The following is a 17532-nucleotide window of genomic DNA, read 5'->3' as shown; positions in this document are numbered from 1 at the left end:
CAAACAGGGCCTAAGTAAAGCACGCACCGCATTCACAACGATGTAGTCGATCAGGGTCCTTTTCATTTCCCCCGAGAGGCCTAAGCTGATCAGATACGGAATCGGCTTCGGATACAGAGAGGGATTATTGTCTGCGATGTTATGTTGAGGAGTGGCCCGGGCCAAGTCCGAATGGGGGATAGTTCGATAATACGGCTCCAATGATCTTCCCCGGACTTTCCTGTTCGCCAATCCCTCTGCTCATAATTTTGGGCTTGTTCCTCGACTTCGGCTTTGTGCATAGTCAATGCACTGCTTCTTTGCAGTGGGAACGCTGCACAACCTCCACTACGGGCTCGGAGTACGGAGTGCGGAGTATGGAGAACGGAGTAGGGTGTACGACGACCTGTACCTTCACCCAGGTCGCTGAGGGTCTAGCCCAACATAGTGGAAATTAAAGCGACATCTACTCCGTACTCCGTACAACGTCGTCCACAAGATCGAACGGTTGGAGAGGCGTTGTGGCAGTGAGGTGAAAAAAATGTCAATTGGCCCATCCCACACCCTAATCAATTTGACTTTGTGGCATAAGCTAAAAGCTCATGGGATACGCTCAGGCCTGAGCTGAGAACGTTGAGAGCCTCGGTGAATCCTTAAGCAGCACATGTGAAGATCTGAACAGATTTTAGCTCGCCAAATCTTTCCAGAGATTGATTCTGTGGCAAAATGCGCTAGACAACGCCGTCGGGTTCTGGTAATTTTGAGTATGTACGATACCATCGAAATTTTGAGGGAGAAAGAAATATACACATAAATGTTACAGTATGAGAGAAATCAAATCAGAATCCTGCGCACACACCCAGCTCTGCTAGAAGATCCCCCGCCGTGACGTCGATGCCCCCAACGTCTGAATCCTCCCGGCCAAAAGCTAAGAACAGTGTGTCATCGATGAACCCATGGTACTTTTGGCCATGGTTTTTCCAACTGATGCTAGTCATGTAGAGCATCTCGGGGATGTCTTCCAGCGATGCGGTGGGAGCATCTTTGTCTGAATTCTCTACTTTAGTGCTGCGACCGAAGACCCAGAGTGGTTTCGACGAGACCGCATAGATCTCAAATGGTGCCGAACGCCGCATCAGCACCACATAGGGCTCATAGACGAGGCGAAGACCGAGCGCGGTCTTTTGTTGGATGATGAAGAGCACAAAGGTATTGGTTGCATCAGGTTGGCAAAATTGGTCTGATCGTCCACATAGAGTGATAGCTAGCGAGTTGGTCGCTTGATGAATCTTTCCCGTCTCAGGTAAGAATCGCCTGAGGCATTTTTGGTCAGAAGCAGCGGATGTCAGCGCCAGATTTGGCCCAACAGAGCCATCTAGCTCGAGTTTCGAAAACACACGTGCCGGCGCAATTTCATAGTGGAGGAACATTTGTCCCAAATCATCCCAGAAGATGAACCAATTCTTCTCAATAGGATTCCATGGCATCGGACGTTGAAGCTCACGATACTGCCGGAATTCGTGCTCAGCTATAGTGTCTATTCCCCAATCCACCAGGATTCGAAAGTCAGATATCCATTGTCCGAAGCATGTAAAGAACGAATTGGAGCCGTAGATGGTATACGGAATCTCCGGCCCGTAGAATACTCTTGCATCGTGGGGCCCAATGCTGAGACTAAAGAACGAAAGGTCGCCGTGACACTTGCTGGAGTCACCAAAGGTCGCTGGGATGGGCAATTGCAGCGGTGGCTCCAGACAGCTCAAGACTCGCTTGTCGTCCGAAAATGCGGCATTGCAGACGAGCTCAGCGTACCAGACTGAGGCAGTTCGACCAGGAACGGGTTTACGATGTTGTGCTTGTGCGGTGATGATCCAGGTGTCAGGCAGCTCAGGGTGGGGGATTATACTGGGATTCAAGGAGGATCTGCTTCCAAAGTCGATCCTAAAATACTTTTGATCAAGGCTTGATACTGAGTAGATCATATGGTGTGTCCGAGACATGTCTTTGTCGACTGCAGGATTTCTCCGGTCCTCGTCTGTAACTTGTCCATCCCGACAGTGGCTGTCATGAGCGCCCGAACAAGCCGTGTCAGATTGTCCGGCATCAATGTGTGATTGCCGATATGGACCAGCCGAGGAATGGTCCGTAAAGAGAGATCTCGATTGCAGGTCGAGATGGTAGGATTGGAATTTGGCGACGAGAATCACCGCGGACAATAGCCCTGCAATAAGTATCAGGCGTGTGGCTATTTTTTTGGCCATGATTAGTTTGGCGTAGACAGGATATAACAGTAAGAGGTTATAAGTCTAATTTCAGAGAACGCCTTGCCGAGATTGGTCGTTGGCACTGACTAAAAGGGGGGGCTTGGACTGACACGGGCAGTGACTTTCCACTACGGCGATCAGTGCTATCACCCACAACGCTTAACGAAACTTGGCTTAGTGGCCTGGATATCTTTGCAAAACTATATGTAAACTCCTTCTAGAGAATTTTCAATCTCGCAAATAGTACCGGCGACTCTAAGGTCAATCTTATGAATGCCATTACAAGGATTTTATGACCCATTAGTACCCTGAGCCCCGGGGTCCAGGCTAGCAGCAACTTTCATTTCCGGTTGCAAGACTCATACTATACAACAATTTACCAGTTATGAGAATGCTTTGCACTATATACTCAAAAGCAAACGAGGCAGATCATGGACACATGCGGAGGGTTTTCAGGGTGTGTCAAGTAGCGCCCTTTGGTACATCCACTGCGAGAACTTGACCGTCGGCTCGTCAACCAGTCTAGTCGTGACATCTGCCAGCCAGATAGTCAAGGGGAGCAGCAGAAACAGATTTGCGACGAGGAAGTTGACTTCAAGCCCAAGAGGGCCAACGTTAGACAAGGCGAGGCGATTAATCCACCAGGGACAATTCACGGAGTGTGAATCGCGTGCGAGACCCACTGCAGCATAGACCCTGTCACCCAAAGTCCACAGAACCGGTCCGTGAACCAGATAGAATGCAAATGAAATACGGCCCAAGTACTGGTTGAATGGGGCGTTAAAGAATGTCTTGAGCCACTTAAGGTGAGAGGTGCATGTGACGAGAAAGACAGCGGCCCAGAACAGATAGAACCACTTGAAATCGAACACTGCCTGTGGCTTGAGGAAGGACAGGAGGTACCATCCTGGTGAGTCACGTAATTGTTGCAAATCGCCCGTATGTGAGGGGACCCCTCCAAGATAAAGGCTTGTATAGAAGAGAACGGTCATGATGGCTACCTTGAAGGGAACCAGTCTAAGAAAGAAGCGCGGCAAGTCATTTCGTATGGCGAGGAGATCGAGATCTTTTAGAAGCATGCCAGCAATAAACATAGCGTAGTGTGCTCCATCCGCAATGTACAAAAAGTACACAACCAATGCGACTTCGCCTAGGAGCCGGGCGTTGCGGCTAAATCTTGCAAAGGCGAGAACGGCAGTGTAGACAGCCAGAGAGCCTCGGAGTTCGACGGGTATAGACCAAGCATGGAAATTGTATGTGAACCAGGGCTCGCCGCCTGTTCGGAGAGGGAAACTGAAGTTCTTGAACTCGGCGTACCAGTTCCATAGCTCCGCGCGGTAGCTTCCCTGAAGCTCTGGGACAGCCCTGATATTAAACAAGTGCAAAAATGTCATGTAGCAAAATGTTGTGCAAATGATAGGAATATATAGACGGAACCATCGGCGAAATACAGCCGAGGAAAGGCCTTTACCTAGTGCAACGTAATCGCCATCCTGGATGTTTACCAGTGGCCTCATTGAAAGAACGTACCCAGAGAGCACGAAAAAGACGCTGACGGCGAAATGTCCTCCCGAGAAGAATGTTCGAACACCAGGAAGAGATGCGAAATAGTACTTGTTCTCGTAACCGTAGGCCAGCTCGAGCACATTTCCCGCCCCTCCGCCATCGTGGGCCCAAAGTTGATGATGTCCCCAGTAGACTAGTAGAGCCGCAAACCCTCGCAAACCATCTAGGTATGCAGTGGGTCTGGTAGGTAATCGTTGCTTTTCATTCGCGTTGTGGTCGTTATTTGTCCGCCCAGTAGGGAGTGTGGGCAGGAAGGGTACCATCCAAGAGGGGAGTGACACCCCATGCCGAGAGCGTGTCATCTGGGGAAGCCGTGGTTTCCACTGCCCATCCTCCAGGGCTCGCTCTGGGCTTGAATTCAATAACTGAGGCGAACAGTTCTCGATTGAGGAGTGTAGCATAGGCATTGGGCGAGTGAATTAAAGCTAAGAGAGACCTTTGGAAATTTGAAGAAAAGGTCAATAGAAACCCGAAATCCACCGCTTGATAATTACACAGCTCTCAGTACAACTCTGTAACACGTGAATCTAGTCGCGTACAGTAGTCCTTGTTAGTGACCCCTAGAGTTGGGCCGAGGCCCCTAAAGACCTGCTGCCAGAGCTCTCTTTCATTTCCCCACAAGTCAGGGTCTGAACGCTCTGTACACACCTCGGGGGTATGACTTGATATGGCTGATTCCGTGCAGCTCAGTATCTCACCCCTGCAATCTCGCAAGATTTGGGGTCGCATGTGAGTGCGCACCACTCCGCACTCCGTACGGAGTGTCCCGTCCGGTTAACATCGCAGGAAGTCTGACCCCACCAGCTCTCTACAATTGGCCCCAACCGCCTGAATGGCTGAAGATGTTTCACTCGTCTAGGGAATAATTCAATCAGGTACGCTCCAACCCTTGACCATTTCCGTGTCAGCGACAGGTATCATGCAGCTTAGCAAACGGGGTACAAGCGAAGGTGATGTGCGAATGTGTGCTCCGTACGGAATATAGCGCTCAGGGGTGGGTTTCAACCAAAATCCTTTTTTTTTCTTTTCGCCTAACTATGCCTGCATTTGGGCAAGCCCAACATTAGAATACCCGGATGACCATGACAGAGACCTGAATAAATGCCTAGTCAAGGTGCGGAGTACTCCATACCTAGTTCTAACCTTGGCAAGTAGGCCGGCAAAATGAAGCTTTTCATACCCCGTATAGTCGGCCGCGTTTGCGGGGTTGTAATGTCTTGTTAGTGGACTTTTTAGTCGTATTTTAAACTGCGTTCTGAAAGGTTTTTTTTGGGAAGTCAGTTTCATAGATATCTTCTCCTACTCATAAGACATCTATGGTGTGAATAGCTTCCATTGCGGGAATGGCTTCAATTGGGGATTATGATTGACAATACAGTAATGAGCGGCGTCCAAAGCGGTCCAAAGCCAGGCATATTCATGTTGGAGGCAATCAATTCGATTTTAATTGAAACAGACCCCTGCGCGCTATACCTAACGTTATGCACACGGGGGTAACGTGACCCGAGGCAGTGCACTGTACTCCGCAGACCTGATGAGTCCCACATGTTAATTACGACGAGATGCCCTACTCCGTAATGTATGTAATCTACTTATCAGTGAACTAAGGCCCTGTCTTCCTGTACCAACGATCTTTCTCCTTTCTCGACCCCGATGCTTGTCCCAGACAGGAGGTCACTGGATTAAACCACATCACAGGCCCAGTCATGCTGGAGAAGAATTTCGTGTTGCCCAGTCTCTTTCCGAAGAAGGCACGCAGATTCACACATGGGGGCCTCGTGGCTTTGTTTCTGTTCATCTACTTTTGCGCCACCAGAACGTCGCACGACGTGAGCGAGAATCAGTCGGACCCTACCCAGCTGACGACAAATATTGGCGAACAATTCCCCAGGAAAATCTGGCAGATCTGGAAAGTGAATCCATTGGAATTCGAAGGGCGTGATGTCGAGGTAGCGCGCAGCTGGATATCCAAAAATCCGGGCTATAGATACGAGGTCCTCACCGATCAGAATGACCTCGACTATGTCGAAACAAACTTCGGACCCCTTGGGATGAATCGACCAGATATCATTGAAACATACCGATCTTTAACGGCTCCGATCATCAAGGCCGACCTACTCCGGTATCTTGTGTTGTACATAGAGGGAGGCGTCTATGCTGATATAGACGTGGAGGCATTGAGACCAGTGGAGCGATTCATCCCAAGCACCCACGATGCGAGCGAGATTGACATGATCATTGGCGTCGAAATCGATGAACCGGGCTTCCGCGACCATCCTGTACTAGGTCAAAAATCTCAATCCTTCTGTCAATGGACATTCATGTGCAAGCCTCGACAGCCCGTGATGATGCATCTAGTAGAGAACATCCTCCACTGGCTGACCGAGCTCTCCATTGAACAAGGGAGGCCAATCTCTGAGCTTCAGCTGGACTTCGACGATGTGATCACAGGCACCGGGCCTTCTGCCTTTACAGGCGCAATACTAGCTGAAATGAGCCGTACAACGGGCGAAGATGTCACATGGAGTATGTTCCATGACATACAAGAGTCTAAAGTTGTCGGAGGGTTTTTGGTTCTCACGGTTGAAGCGTTCGCCGCTGGGCAAGGTCATTCAGACTCGGGCTCCCATAATTCGCGCGCAGCGCTGGTCAAGCACCATTATCATGCATCTGCTTGGCCAAACCGTCACCCACGATTCTATCACCCGATCTTTGGAGAGGTTGAGAGGTGCAACTGGAATCTGGAATGTGTGAGGAAGTGGGATGAAGAATCAACTGCTTTTGCCGCTCTGCCTCAGGAAGAGCAGGAACGGCAGATTGCCACATTCCAGGCAATAGGCGAAGCACTGAAGAATATAGAACCATCCCCTAACCAGGGAATGTTTTGATTTTTGATATCCTTTTTTTTTTCTGGCAATGTGATTATGTGTTCTAGATATAAGCGGTACGCCCTCGCAGAGCCCTCCCCAGACTCTGTTGTAATTATGAGGCTGGTGCAGATCAGGAATCAAGCCCAGCTGAATTAATTACCGCATTGTCTACACAAAGAACCAAGTTGATTTTCACTTGATCTTCTCATTGTATATATAGCTTCAGTTATTCTCTTTGATATAAGAACAATCGATATTCCTTTGACATACATGTTATGAGCCCGGCAGCAATTTCTCGATTTCCGTCTCTACTCATCTGAGAGAGGTGCTCTATGCTCTTGGTCATATATATCTATCTAAACTGGAATTTACCCAGCCTGACTCCGAACTCATCAAAGTGGCATCTGAAATAGGAAAGCCCGGGCCGAGGAAATAAAGCAAGTATACTCCGTTGTGACCTAGGTATCCAGACGGAACTCAAAGAGCTTGACAGTAAAAGCAGTTGACATGAATTGAGACTTCCTAAACTTTTCTCTTTAAGGCCGGACGTAAATTGATAATTCCGTCGATGGTATATACCGTTCAGCACTCCGCCGGGTGTGCCGTCGGATGTGCCGCTCGGGAGATCAACGACCACTCGATCGTCAGCTCCAAGAGGTCCGATTGCATTCTGTGGATAGCTAGTGGCAAACCGAAGATGGTACTTAAAATGCAAAAGTAATCGGTTTGAGGATTTAGAACAACTTGAATCATTATGGGCACTGTCAACCCAATTTCTCTTTCCGGTGATAGTCCGCTTCTACCTCTATTGAACTGGCTAGGCTCAACAGGGATTGGTGTGATATTATGTGCGGTATCGCTACTTTTGTTGCTTTTCCTCCTCGACACCACCGATGTGCCGTATATTCGCGGTCTATCGTCAGCACCTGGAGTCCCTATCTTCGGCAACCTTATACAATTGGGCGTCGAACACCCCAAGCGTCTGGCAGAGCTGGCTAAGAAACATGGGGCTGTTTATCAAATGAGATTGGGAAACAAAGTATGTCGCCGTTCATCGAGTATTATACATCTAACTGATCTTGACTTAAGAGATTTGTTGTGGCAAATTCGTTTGAGACTGTCAAGGAACTCTGGATCAGGAACCAATCCAATCTCATCTCTCGTCCCAAGCTTCACACATTCCACAATGTGTTATCAGGATCAGAGGCCTTCACTATTGGTACTTCACCATGGGATGACTCCTGCAAGCGCCGCAGAAAGGCCGCCGCAACAGCAGTGAACAGACCCTCCGTGGCTTCATACATGCCTTTGATTGATCTGGAGTCGCTAGTGAGTATTAGAGAGCTTGTCGACCAGGTCCGTGGGAAGAAAGGTCAGGTCGACCTCAATCCCTACGCTTTGTTTCAGCGTCTTGCACTGAACCTTAGTCTGACACTGGGCTATGGCTTCCGTATCGATGGGGACTCTGGAGACCAGTTGTTGACAGAGATTGTCAATGTCGAGCGCGGTATTAGTACTCTTCGCAGTACAAGCAACAATTGGCAAGATTTTGTCCCCATGTTAAGGATTCTTCCCAAGGGAAACGATCGTGCCGCAGACTTACGAATTCGCCGTGACGTATATCTCGAGTTTCTTTTGAAAAGACTGAATGATCGCATTGCTCAAGGGACTGACAAACCTTGTATCACTGGAAATATCTTGAAAGACCCGGATTATAAGCTAAACCACGGTAAGATTGAACCTCTCACCTCGAACCGGAGGAAGCAGAACGCTAATTGGACCATCAGCCGAGATCAAATCAATTTGTCTGACAATGATCGCTGGCGGTCTTGATACAACCCCGGCATGTATTCAATTCGGCACTGCCATGCTCTCTGGACCCCAAGGCAAAGAACTACAGGGAAAACTGCTAGATGAAATCAATACGGTTTATCCGAACAACGATGCATGGCAAAAATGTCTCGAAGAAGAGAAACTCGAGTATATGTCCGCTTTCTGCAAAGAAGTCCTTCGATTTTGGACAGTCATTCCCATGTCCCTTCCACGAGTTAGTGTCAAGGATATGGACTATAAAGGCGCACTCATCCCAGCCGGAACAACCTTCCTTATGGTATGTCAACTCGAAATTCTCCTTCATTGTTCCCGTGCATTATAAATCAAATACTGACTCGCATCTAGAACGCCTGGGCGGCTGATTATGACCCCGAGCAATACGAATCCCCACGCACATTTGCCCCCGAACGCTTCCTCAACATGGCCGAAGGATCAGGAACGTTGCACTTTGCATTCGGAGCTGGATCTAGAATGTGTACAGGCTCGCATCTGGCGATGCGTGAGATGTATGTCACATTCGTGCGGTTGGTGGTCGCTCTCGAGGTACTACCAGCACATGATCCCGCTCGACGGCCTATTTTGACAGGTCCACTTGAGGCTAATGCAAATCCCTCTGGCCTGTCTATTGAGCCGAAGGACTTTGATCTTGGATTTAAGATCAGGAATGAGAGACTGCTGGATCAGTTGCTTGAACAGTCTGCAAAGGCCACGGAGCATTTGCTTGATTGATGAGACGAAGAAGCTTGAGTCGTTTTCAGCGGGTTAAACCGTTTGAAAGAGCAGAGACAAATTCACTGTTCACGAGTAAATTGGGTGTGTGCGAAGGTTCGTAGCGTTTAGCCCTAGGGTCGGTTCGAATTAAAATCAAATATGCTGGCAGAAAACTAGAATACCTGATGTAGTGTGACAGAGACCTTAACAAGTGCCTAGTTAAGGTACCTAGGTTCGACCTTGGAAAGCAGGTCAAATGAGGCTTTTCAAATAGTCGGCCGCGCTTATGGCCTTGGGATGTCTCTCTCGTACTCTTTTTGTCACCTTCGCCGGTGTGATGAAAAACGATTGATATTCAGTCATCAAAGGCACGTTTCTCCTTGTGAAGGTCTGGGCGCAGTTATAGTTCGCAAGAAGCGCCAGTAAAAGCCCGCGCTAGTCCAGCACGTCAAATGTAAGCTTTGATTTGGATGCCAATGGAGCTTCAGTGCAGAGTAAATGAACACAGTCTACGATTACGCAGCGTTGGGGGCCAAGTGCTAGATAAAGTGTGGGGCCCCGCACTTCTCCAATTTCCAATTTCTCTTTTCTTTTCTAACGCGTCGCAAGAAGGACGCAATCTCCCACTTGCCTTCAACTTGTGCGGCTCGTGCAATTGTTGCTGAGATAGATATGAGCGGGGCTGAAAGACCGAAACGTTTGCGAGCCCTCCAGGCATGTGAGCTATGTCGCGCGAGGAAGAACCGTTGCGATGAGGAGCAACCATGCTCCTACTGTATTGGTAAGCCGTGGCAGAGGCACACGCTCTGACTTCATTTCCTGGGACCATTGGCCAACCATAACAGGCAGAACGCGACCTTGAGTGTGTCTACTCCAGGACCCGTCGCGTGAGAAAACGAGCCAAGCCGTACGTTTCCCATTCTCTGGGATGGAGAGAACAGACTTCACTGTCTTCATGGCTGAAACTGACGAGAAAAGATCTGTGGAACCAACCCGAGGGGCAACAGAGCTCGAAACAGGTAGTCAGATGAATCGAAGTTCTACATTTGTAGTAGACAATGTCCGGAACCTCCCAGATACTAGACCCGAGGGCACTGATGAGACTCATTTCGACCAGAATCGAGTGTCATCTACACCTGATCCAATGTCTACCAGTGTTCACAGACCTCAAAGAGAAGCCCTATCGCCGTTCATCGCATCATCGATTCGACAACCTGCGAGACGTGGTCTCTCAATATCCCAACATTTGACAGTTCCATTCCCCGATGTTATGGATACAAATCTGCACACAAAGAGTCTCGAGTTCTATGGCGCGTCTTCTTCAGTAGCCTTTCTTCAGCACGTTGATGACATATCGGGCAATAACACTAGCGAGCAATTAGTGGGAAGGACAGAGCCCTCCTTAGCCTCCATGCTGCATAACACTAATTTTCAGCCATACTCGACTCCGAGTATACTGACTGGGATTGGCGATGGTAGTAATGACCGGTTTTACTTTCGAGTAGGCAGGAGATTTCTCGATGCCTACTTCAGCAACATCCACTGCATTCAACCTATCTTTGACCAAGAGGAATTTTTGACTCGTTGTGAAGATCTGTGGTTCGGAAAGTATGAACGGCAGCCGATGACTTTTTTTGCACTTTATTATGCAACATTGAGTCTAGGAAGCCTTGTGATGGTCTGGGATGAGGGAGAGATATACGGTGGCGATCGATTTTCATGGAGCCGAAAGCTTTTCAATCAGACACTTGGGATTGTAAGTAACTTAGGCTCAGGAACAGACTTGGAGATGGTCCAATGTTATTATATGATGGTATGTTATTCCGATCCTCATTTTAGTCGAAATATTAACCATCGTTTACTACCAGGGGAAAGTCTGTCAACACGAACTGAACCCACATGGTACTTACGATTTTTCAAATGTAGTGCTTTCATTCGCTAATTGACAAACATTAGCCACGTATTTATATTCTGGACAGGCTACTCGCACTGCTTTGGCAACTGGGCTGAACCGGCTGCCCTATGGCAAGCCTTCTGACCCCCGGTCGCCCACTGTAGCAGCGAAGACGTGGTGGTAAGCGCCAAAACAATTATCCTTCTGGGCTCTAGTGCTAACCAGACCAGGGCCGTTTATTGCCTCGACATGTGAGTAGTTTGAACCCTAGTGAGAGCCGCATTCGACTAACAAGCAATAGACAAACGAGCTTTGCGCTTGGCAGACCCGATAGTCTAGGCCCTGATGAGTATCATACCCAGGATATTCCTGGTGATTCAAGGCCTTCTGATGTGGAGCATTCGAGTAATAACCTTCGTGTGCTACAATTTGTGCCATGTATGGTAAAACTTTCAAGGCTCATGCGGAAAGTCGGTCTTAGGTTGTACAGTCTACCTTGCCCTCCCCGGGAAGAACTCTCTCGGGCAACAGAACTGGATGCTCAATTGGACTACTGGTTTCAGCAAGTTCCATGCCACTTGAAGCCGCAAAAGGCTACTACTCAGGAACCCCCTTTGAAGCGCACAGGGACAGCAAGCTTTTTCAAAAAGCAGTCGGTTGTGTTGATGACACGTACGAACAACCAAGCTTCACCGTTTTATGTGCAATCTTGCTAAATTTCGAAATAGGCTATCTCAATCTTCGAATGATCATATTTGGCAAGTCATTGACATTGACCGAGGTAGCTGATGAGGACATGCCAGCAATCCGTGAATGTCAACAGAAATGCATCGAGTCTGCCAGCCAAGCAATTGACCTAGTCTATGATACATTCAAGAATTATGAGTTTTTTCAAACATGGTACGTGACTTTTCTTTCGCTGCGTCTGTTCCAAAACAGATTATTTATTAAGCAACGGCATCACCATTAGGTGGTACACCTCCACATACGTATTGTTCGCAGTCAGTGTCCTCCTCACGGGAATCTTTCATGGAATTGCACAAGACAACAAAAGACTTGATACATTGTTCAAGAAGGTTGATCGAGCAATTGCTATTCTGGACGTTCAAAATGAATGTGTCGTGACTCGAAACGCCACCATCATTATCAAAAGAACGCTCGCTCGAGCAAAGAGAGCTTCAAGAAGAGAGCTTCACGCACAGCAAAATTCTCCCACCACAGGTCCTGAGAATCAACAGCAAGATCCCACAGGTAATAATCTTCCTTCTGATTACACAGGAGACCTGTCACACATGGGCGATGCTGAAATTGATTGGGGAAGTCTGGAATTACCTATGGATGATAGTCAACCGGCTCTCTTCTGGGTGGAATGGGGACATCTTTTAAATGACTTGGGGGCATAAAAACCTCTTGTTTGTGATTCGAACTGCTCGTCTACCTATCATTTTGCTTATCCGGCGGATTCGGAATATGTGGACTCTATATTGGCAGCATTCAAAGAGCATGTGAAGGGTCTTGTCACTCATTAGGCTGAGTTAACTATTCTGGCTTGGGGCCACCTTCAATACTCTGACACCCCGACCATTGTTTAGAGCCAGCACGGCTGTTACAATGTAGTCAGGCTGGAGACTATCAAATGCATCAGCATACTTATCCCCATCTACGAGGTTAGCGTAAATACATGTAGGCTTTCGAGCGATCTGTGACCAGGTGTTACCAACACAAACGAAGCAAAAGGCAAACTACATCACTCCTATGAATGGCATTTATCTTGGCTTTCCTCTGAACTTTCGATTATAGGCTAGATAAAGGGCTTGAAAATACCTTGGTAGAGCCGATTATATGCTTGTGATAGTTTGAAGACCCCAGCTACAAACAAAGACGATAGGCCTCCTAGCTTCGAGGCTACATTGTCATACTTATCTCATTTACTAAGCCTTTGGAGGTATTTCAAACAGTATATCTTACTTTTCTTTTTCTTTTCTTTCATTTCAATTTCTGTCACGTAAACAATATGATGGCAAGGGAGTGGTAAGCCCAAAAGTGCTTTATCTAGCGGCGACTTAAGACCTGCATAGGTATATATAAGCAGGCCAGAATATCGAATTCGCATATGAATTCCTATTAACATCGGCTTTTGTTTTTCGTTCAAGATAAAAAGTTGATCTAGCCTAGACAAGCCCACTAAGGTATCGCGAAAAGAGATTCTATATATATTCATCTAAGAAGCATAAGGTACTATAATAAAGCTTTGATCCCCAACCGGGGGTATCAAAGAGAAAAGAAACAACAAGCAGGTAATGCAAATGGGGAAGGAATATCCCTGATTCTCAGAGATTCTAAAAGAATCTAACCCTGTATGTATATAGGACAAAGCGTTCACAAGGAAACAACTTACCTTATTCCAGGTGAATCCAAATCCACCGGAAAAAGTCTTTCATCTGTTTCACTCGCCACAATCCATCGGATCTTCTGCTTGGGCGGAAGCAGACGGAGCTGCTCCTTGAGCGGGAACAGAGGGAGCTGCTTCTTGAGCGAGAGCAGATGGAGCAACTGCTTGAGCGGCAGCAGGGCCTGGATCCGGCACTTGTTCAGTTGGCAGGATATCGAATTGCAACTGCATCAGGAAGCGTTTCTGCATAATGATTCTTGCGATACGATACTGACCATTGGGGAATCCTGCTATTATAATGGCAGCCACTCCCTTTCCAAAAGTTGTTCCTAGAACAGCCTGATAATTGGGAGTTCCAAATTCACAAGTAATAGATGTGCCCTCTGGGATTTCTTCGATTGGCGGTTGCCGCCCTGGCAACCCAAGCGCATCCACAAAAATGGCAAACATAAGGTCCCGAGTATCATTGTTAACAACATTTCCAATGAAAACGTGCCTCAAGGTCTCAATCTTGTGCTTAAGAATGTACTGCGCAAGGACGAAATCTGACCAGTGGGGCCCATCCTCTCTGTGAACATCCAGGGCGAGGATATACCCCTCTGCGGTGGCGTTATTTTGTTCGTTAAACTTCTTTCGGTAGCCTAGCCTGGCTGAATCAAGATTATAGGGTGTCCTGCGCTCATTAGGTCTATTGACCAGGATCATTTGCCGGGCTTCGACCGGGAGACCAAGCCCTGCTATTACATCCGCCATGTAGTTAGGAACCTTGAGCACTTTGTCAAATCTCGTGTCCCAAGGCAATCTCATTGGGAATTCTCGAGTTAAGTATCTGAAGTTAAGTCTGAATGGCCTTACATTGTTGCTGGGATCCGTGGGATCGTCGATCCATTTCTGTCGCAAGGCTCCCATCGCCCGGTATCTCTCAAAATACACAGGGAATGGGGGTGGCGGTATAACAGAGGCAGGCGTAGGACCAAAAACGGCTGTACTAGCAGGGCCACCTTGTGGGGCATATGAATACATAGGAAGAGCGGGAGACACGTATTGTAGCTCTAGACTAGTGCCCTCTGCTCCGGGATTGAAGCCATCGTCCATGACGGGGCTCTTGCACAGTTGCCGGCAAATGCCAAGGCAATTTAGAGGACAGCAACCGCAACCCATTTTTGGTAATTGGTTGTATATAGAAGGGTAGAGATATATAGATAATGTATTGACTGATGGAGTTGTACTTGTCTGTTAGAAGAGTGTGTATCGAGGGAGGCTGCGGGTTACTTTATAGTGATCAACTGAGTGGTGTATACTCGACAGCGTGATTCTCTAGGATATACAAAGAGCGCAAAAATAGAACAAGGGCCAAAGAGATGCTAGAACCGAAACAATGAGGATGGACCAAGCATGGTGATGTGAACAACTGAAGAAAGAAGCCATGATCCAAGAGAAGGGCGAATAAAGAGCATAGATGGTAGTTCAAAACAACATAGGAACTTATTATAAGAGCTGGGACAAAGACGTCAATGACCAACATGCCGAGGGCATCAGGTCTATCGGACACATTGCACAAGGCTGCCTGGGAATCTTGTACCAAAACCACGGGGATCTCCAGCCATGAGATTTGGGGACCCAGTTGGCCTTGAGCGATAGTAGGTTTGTCTTAGGGAATGATTGAAAGTGAACGGACTTGTTAATTGGCATAAATTAGGACCAGAGGTGGAAGCAGAAAAACAGAAAGTAGCACTTGATGTAGAGGTATTCGATAATCCGTTAAAGAACAATACACACTGCTTTTTGCTTCACAGCGAACTATACACGCAACTTAACATAGCTCCAGGGCTGATCTCAACTTTCAAGTACAGACATTCGCCGAGTAATCGCCCAAGTCGTAAGTATATGGATCTTCCCAATTTCAACTACCGGTATATCTCCGGATCGATTACGCATAAATCAGTCACTTGCATGGGCTGTAGTATATCAATCAGCATAGAAGCTACGGTCCAAAGTTCTCAGAGTAATTGCAGTTTTATTTCTGAGTACTCCGTAACCCATTTTTCCAGTTTCTAACCTCTCCCTATCCCCCTACTCCATGCGGAACACATTATGGATGGACCCGGGCTCGAAGTAGAACAGGGAAGTGACGCGGTCAATCATTGGCAATCAACTGCATTAGCGTTGAGACCGTTTATTCTTGGCTGCATCAGACTTGATGTCGCTTATTATCCGAGCTCATACCGTGTGCCCCATGGTTGTCCCTAGAGTTGAAGGATGGTACGTTGTTTGACCATGGCGGTGCTGGTGGCAGGAAGGTCTCTCTTGCCCTTGGAGCTGGTGAATATTGGACGCAAACAAAGTTCTGCACTGGGGAGTATAAAGGTCATACTCACAATTTCTATATCAAGGCTACTATCACTACAGGTAATACTGTGGAAGCGGGCACTGTCACCGAGAATTGCCAGACATTTACATCTCCCAACGGTTTTGGGGTCGTGGGTTTCATGGGACGAGATGGGGACGAGATTGATCAATTGGCTCTGGTATATGGCGCTTATTGAGATCTCAGAAAGAGGACCTGAATGAGAAATCTCGAGTTTTGTTAAAAATGCATGTGTTCATTTGCCTTTTAGGCGAATCATCTCAAGTCATAATTTATGCTATGTGTTCCCAAACGCCGAGATATTTCGCAGAAACCTTACCCATATGCACCGCGCTGTGTAAATTGAAAAAAAGAAAGCATCTTAAGCAATCGTATCCTCTGGAAGAACATCATCTGGATTCTCCCCAACCGCCTGTCCCACCAAACGCACGACACGCCTGATTGCCTTGGATGCAGGACTGTCCGGGTAATTTTCCACAAAACTCTCACCGAAGTCGCACGCCATACCAACCCGGGGATCCAGAGGTACAGCACCTAGGAAGGGAATGTCCATTTTCTTCGCCAGCCGGCGACCACCGCCAGTCGTCGCGCGGAAGATCTGAGACTCATGCGTGCAGTTGGGACACACAAAACCGGACATGTTCTCGACTAGTCCCAGCACCTTGATGCCCGCCTTGCGACAGAAGTCAACTTCTTTGCGCACATCCAGTAGCGACACCTCCTGCGGGGTAGTCACAACAACAGCGCCGTCAACACCAGACTCCTTCAGCAAAGAGTTGACAGACAGGTGTTCGTCGGAGGTTCCAGGGGGAGTGTCGACAATCAAGTAATCAAGCTCGCCCCAATCCACATCCTTGAGGAATTGCTTGATCAACCCGTTCTTCTTGGGCCCGCGCCAGATCACCGCATCGTCCCGGTTGGGAAGCATGAACTGCACGCTCATCGCGCCTAGATTATCCGTCACCCAGACGGGACTCCAGCCTGCATTGCTAATATGAATGGTCTCGGACTCCACTCCCATCATCTTGGGGATTGACGGTCCGCAGATATCGGTGTCCATGATGCCGACCGTTGAGTCTGGGTTCGAGGCGAACGCGTGCGCGAGAAGGGTTGAAAATGTAGATTTGCCGACTCCTCCCTTTCCAGACAAGACTAGGATTTTATGTCTTATTTGAGACAGTCGTTCAGTGATGATCGAGATGTCGGGATCGGGGCCTTTGGGTGCGGTGGCGCAGATCTGTTGGTTTGGGCAGCCGGCGCAGGCATCTCCCTGACCGGCTCTCTCGGATTCGGGGCCGGGGCAGTGCTCTGAGAACAGTTAGCGGATGATATTTTGTCTAGATACTGTGCATGCTTACCTGGTTCAGGCGCAACAAGGTTCGGAGCCACCTTGGATGAGACTGCTAGAGACTCCTCCGCGGGTTCCTCCACGTAGGGCGCCATTATGGGTTGTTTCTCTGTGCAGCACTGAGAGCAAATGAGTGAAACTGAGAGATGGTATGCAAGAAACAGATGAAATTCGTGGTGGCGGCTTGATTGATAAGCGGGGGAAAATCCATCGCGATTGGTGGGGGCTGTCTCAGGTGCGGTGTCGGAGTCCATTGTTTGGAGTAAATCGCATGACAACATGAATTGCCGTCTACAGATATAGAGCT

The 17532-nt window shown here is 48.1% G+C and overlaps 7 protein-coding genes across 7 annotated transcripts; 3 read left to right on the top strand and 4 right to left on the bottom strand.

The window, feature by feature from the left end:
- Nucleotides 1-818: 818 nt before the first annotated feature.
- On the bottom strand, nt 819-2240 carry N7457_004356 (uncharacterized protein; the record flags this gene model as incomplete). Its single annotated transcript, XM_057175401.1, has 1 exon — nt 819-2240. One exon carries the CDS (start codon nt 2238-2240, stop codon nt 819-821), a length of 1422 nt encoding a protein of 473 aa, XP_057032448.1.
- Nucleotides 2241-2695: 455 nt separating this feature from the next.
- Nucleotides 2696-4216, bottom strand: N7457_004355 (acyltransferase family protein; the record flags this gene model as incomplete). The annotated part of the gene is made up of 1 exon (XM_057175400.1): nt 2696-4216. One exon carries the CDS (start codon nt 4214-4216, stop codon nt 2696-2698), a length of 1521 nt encoding a protein of 506 aa, XP_057032447.1.
- Nucleotides 4217-5515: 1299 nt separating this feature from the next.
- On the top strand, nt 5516-6697 carry N7457_004354 (glycosyltransferase family 32 protein; the record flags this gene model as incomplete). The annotated part of the gene is made up of 1 exon (XM_057175399.1): nt 5516-6697. The coding sequence occupies one exon, from the start codon at nt 5516-5518 to the stop codon at nt 6695-6697; it is 1182 nt and encodes a 393-aa protein (XP_057032446.1).
- Nucleotides 6698-7433: 736 nt separating this feature from the next.
- Nucleotides 7434-9241, top strand: N7457_004353 (uncharacterized protein; the record flags this gene model as incomplete). Its single annotated transcript, XM_057175398.1, has 4 exons — nt 7434-7718; nt 7769-8408; nt 8467-8789; nt 8858-9241. 4 exons carry the CDS (start codon nt 7434-7436, stop codon nt 9239-9241), a joined length of 1632 nt encoding a protein of 543 aa, XP_057032445.1.
- Nucleotides 9242-10367: 1126 nt separating this feature from the next.
- N7457_004352 (fungal specific transcription factor domain-containing protein) lies at nt 10368-12520 on the top strand (the record flags this gene model as incomplete). The annotated part of the gene is made up of 8 exons (XM_057175397.1): nt 10368-10604; nt 10659-10979; nt 11092-11125; nt 11180-11297; nt 11348-11368; nt 11419-11789; nt 11846-12017; nt 12070-12520. 8 exons carry the CDS (start codon nt 10368-10370, stop codon nt 12518-12520), a joined length of 1725 nt encoding a protein of 574 aa, XP_057032444.1.
- Nucleotides 12521-13563: 1043 nt separating this feature from the next.
- N7457_004351 (uncharacterized protein) lies at nt 13564-14604 on the bottom strand (the record flags this gene model as incomplete). The annotated part of the gene is made up of 1 exon (XM_057175396.1): nt 13564-14604. One exon carries the CDS (start codon nt 14602-14604, stop codon nt 13564-13566), a length of 1041 nt encoding a protein of 346 aa, XP_057032443.1.
- A 1634-nt stretch (nt 14605-16238) lies between these two features.
- On the bottom strand, nt 16239-17320 carry nbp35 (Fe-S cluster-binding ATPase; the record flags this gene model as incomplete). Its single annotated transcript, XM_057175395.1, has 2 exons — nt 16239-17185; nt 17236-17320. 2 exons carry the CDS (start codon nt 17318-17320, stop codon nt 16239-16241), a joined length of 1032 nt encoding a protein of 343 aa, XP_057032442.1.
- Between the last annotated feature and the right edge of the window lie 212 nt (nt 17321-17532).

Source organism: Penicillium paradoxum (genome assembly GCF_028828445.1).
Source record: "Penicillium paradoxum strain IBT 22861 chromosome Unknown utg000004l_segment0_segment0, whole genome shotgun sequence".
Taxonomy (NCBI): domain Eukaryota; kingdom Fungi; phylum Ascomycota; class Eurotiomycetes; order Eurotiales; family Aspergillaceae; genus Penicillium; species Penicillium paradoxum.
This window is presented reverse-complemented; position numbering and strand designations above follow the sequence as displayed.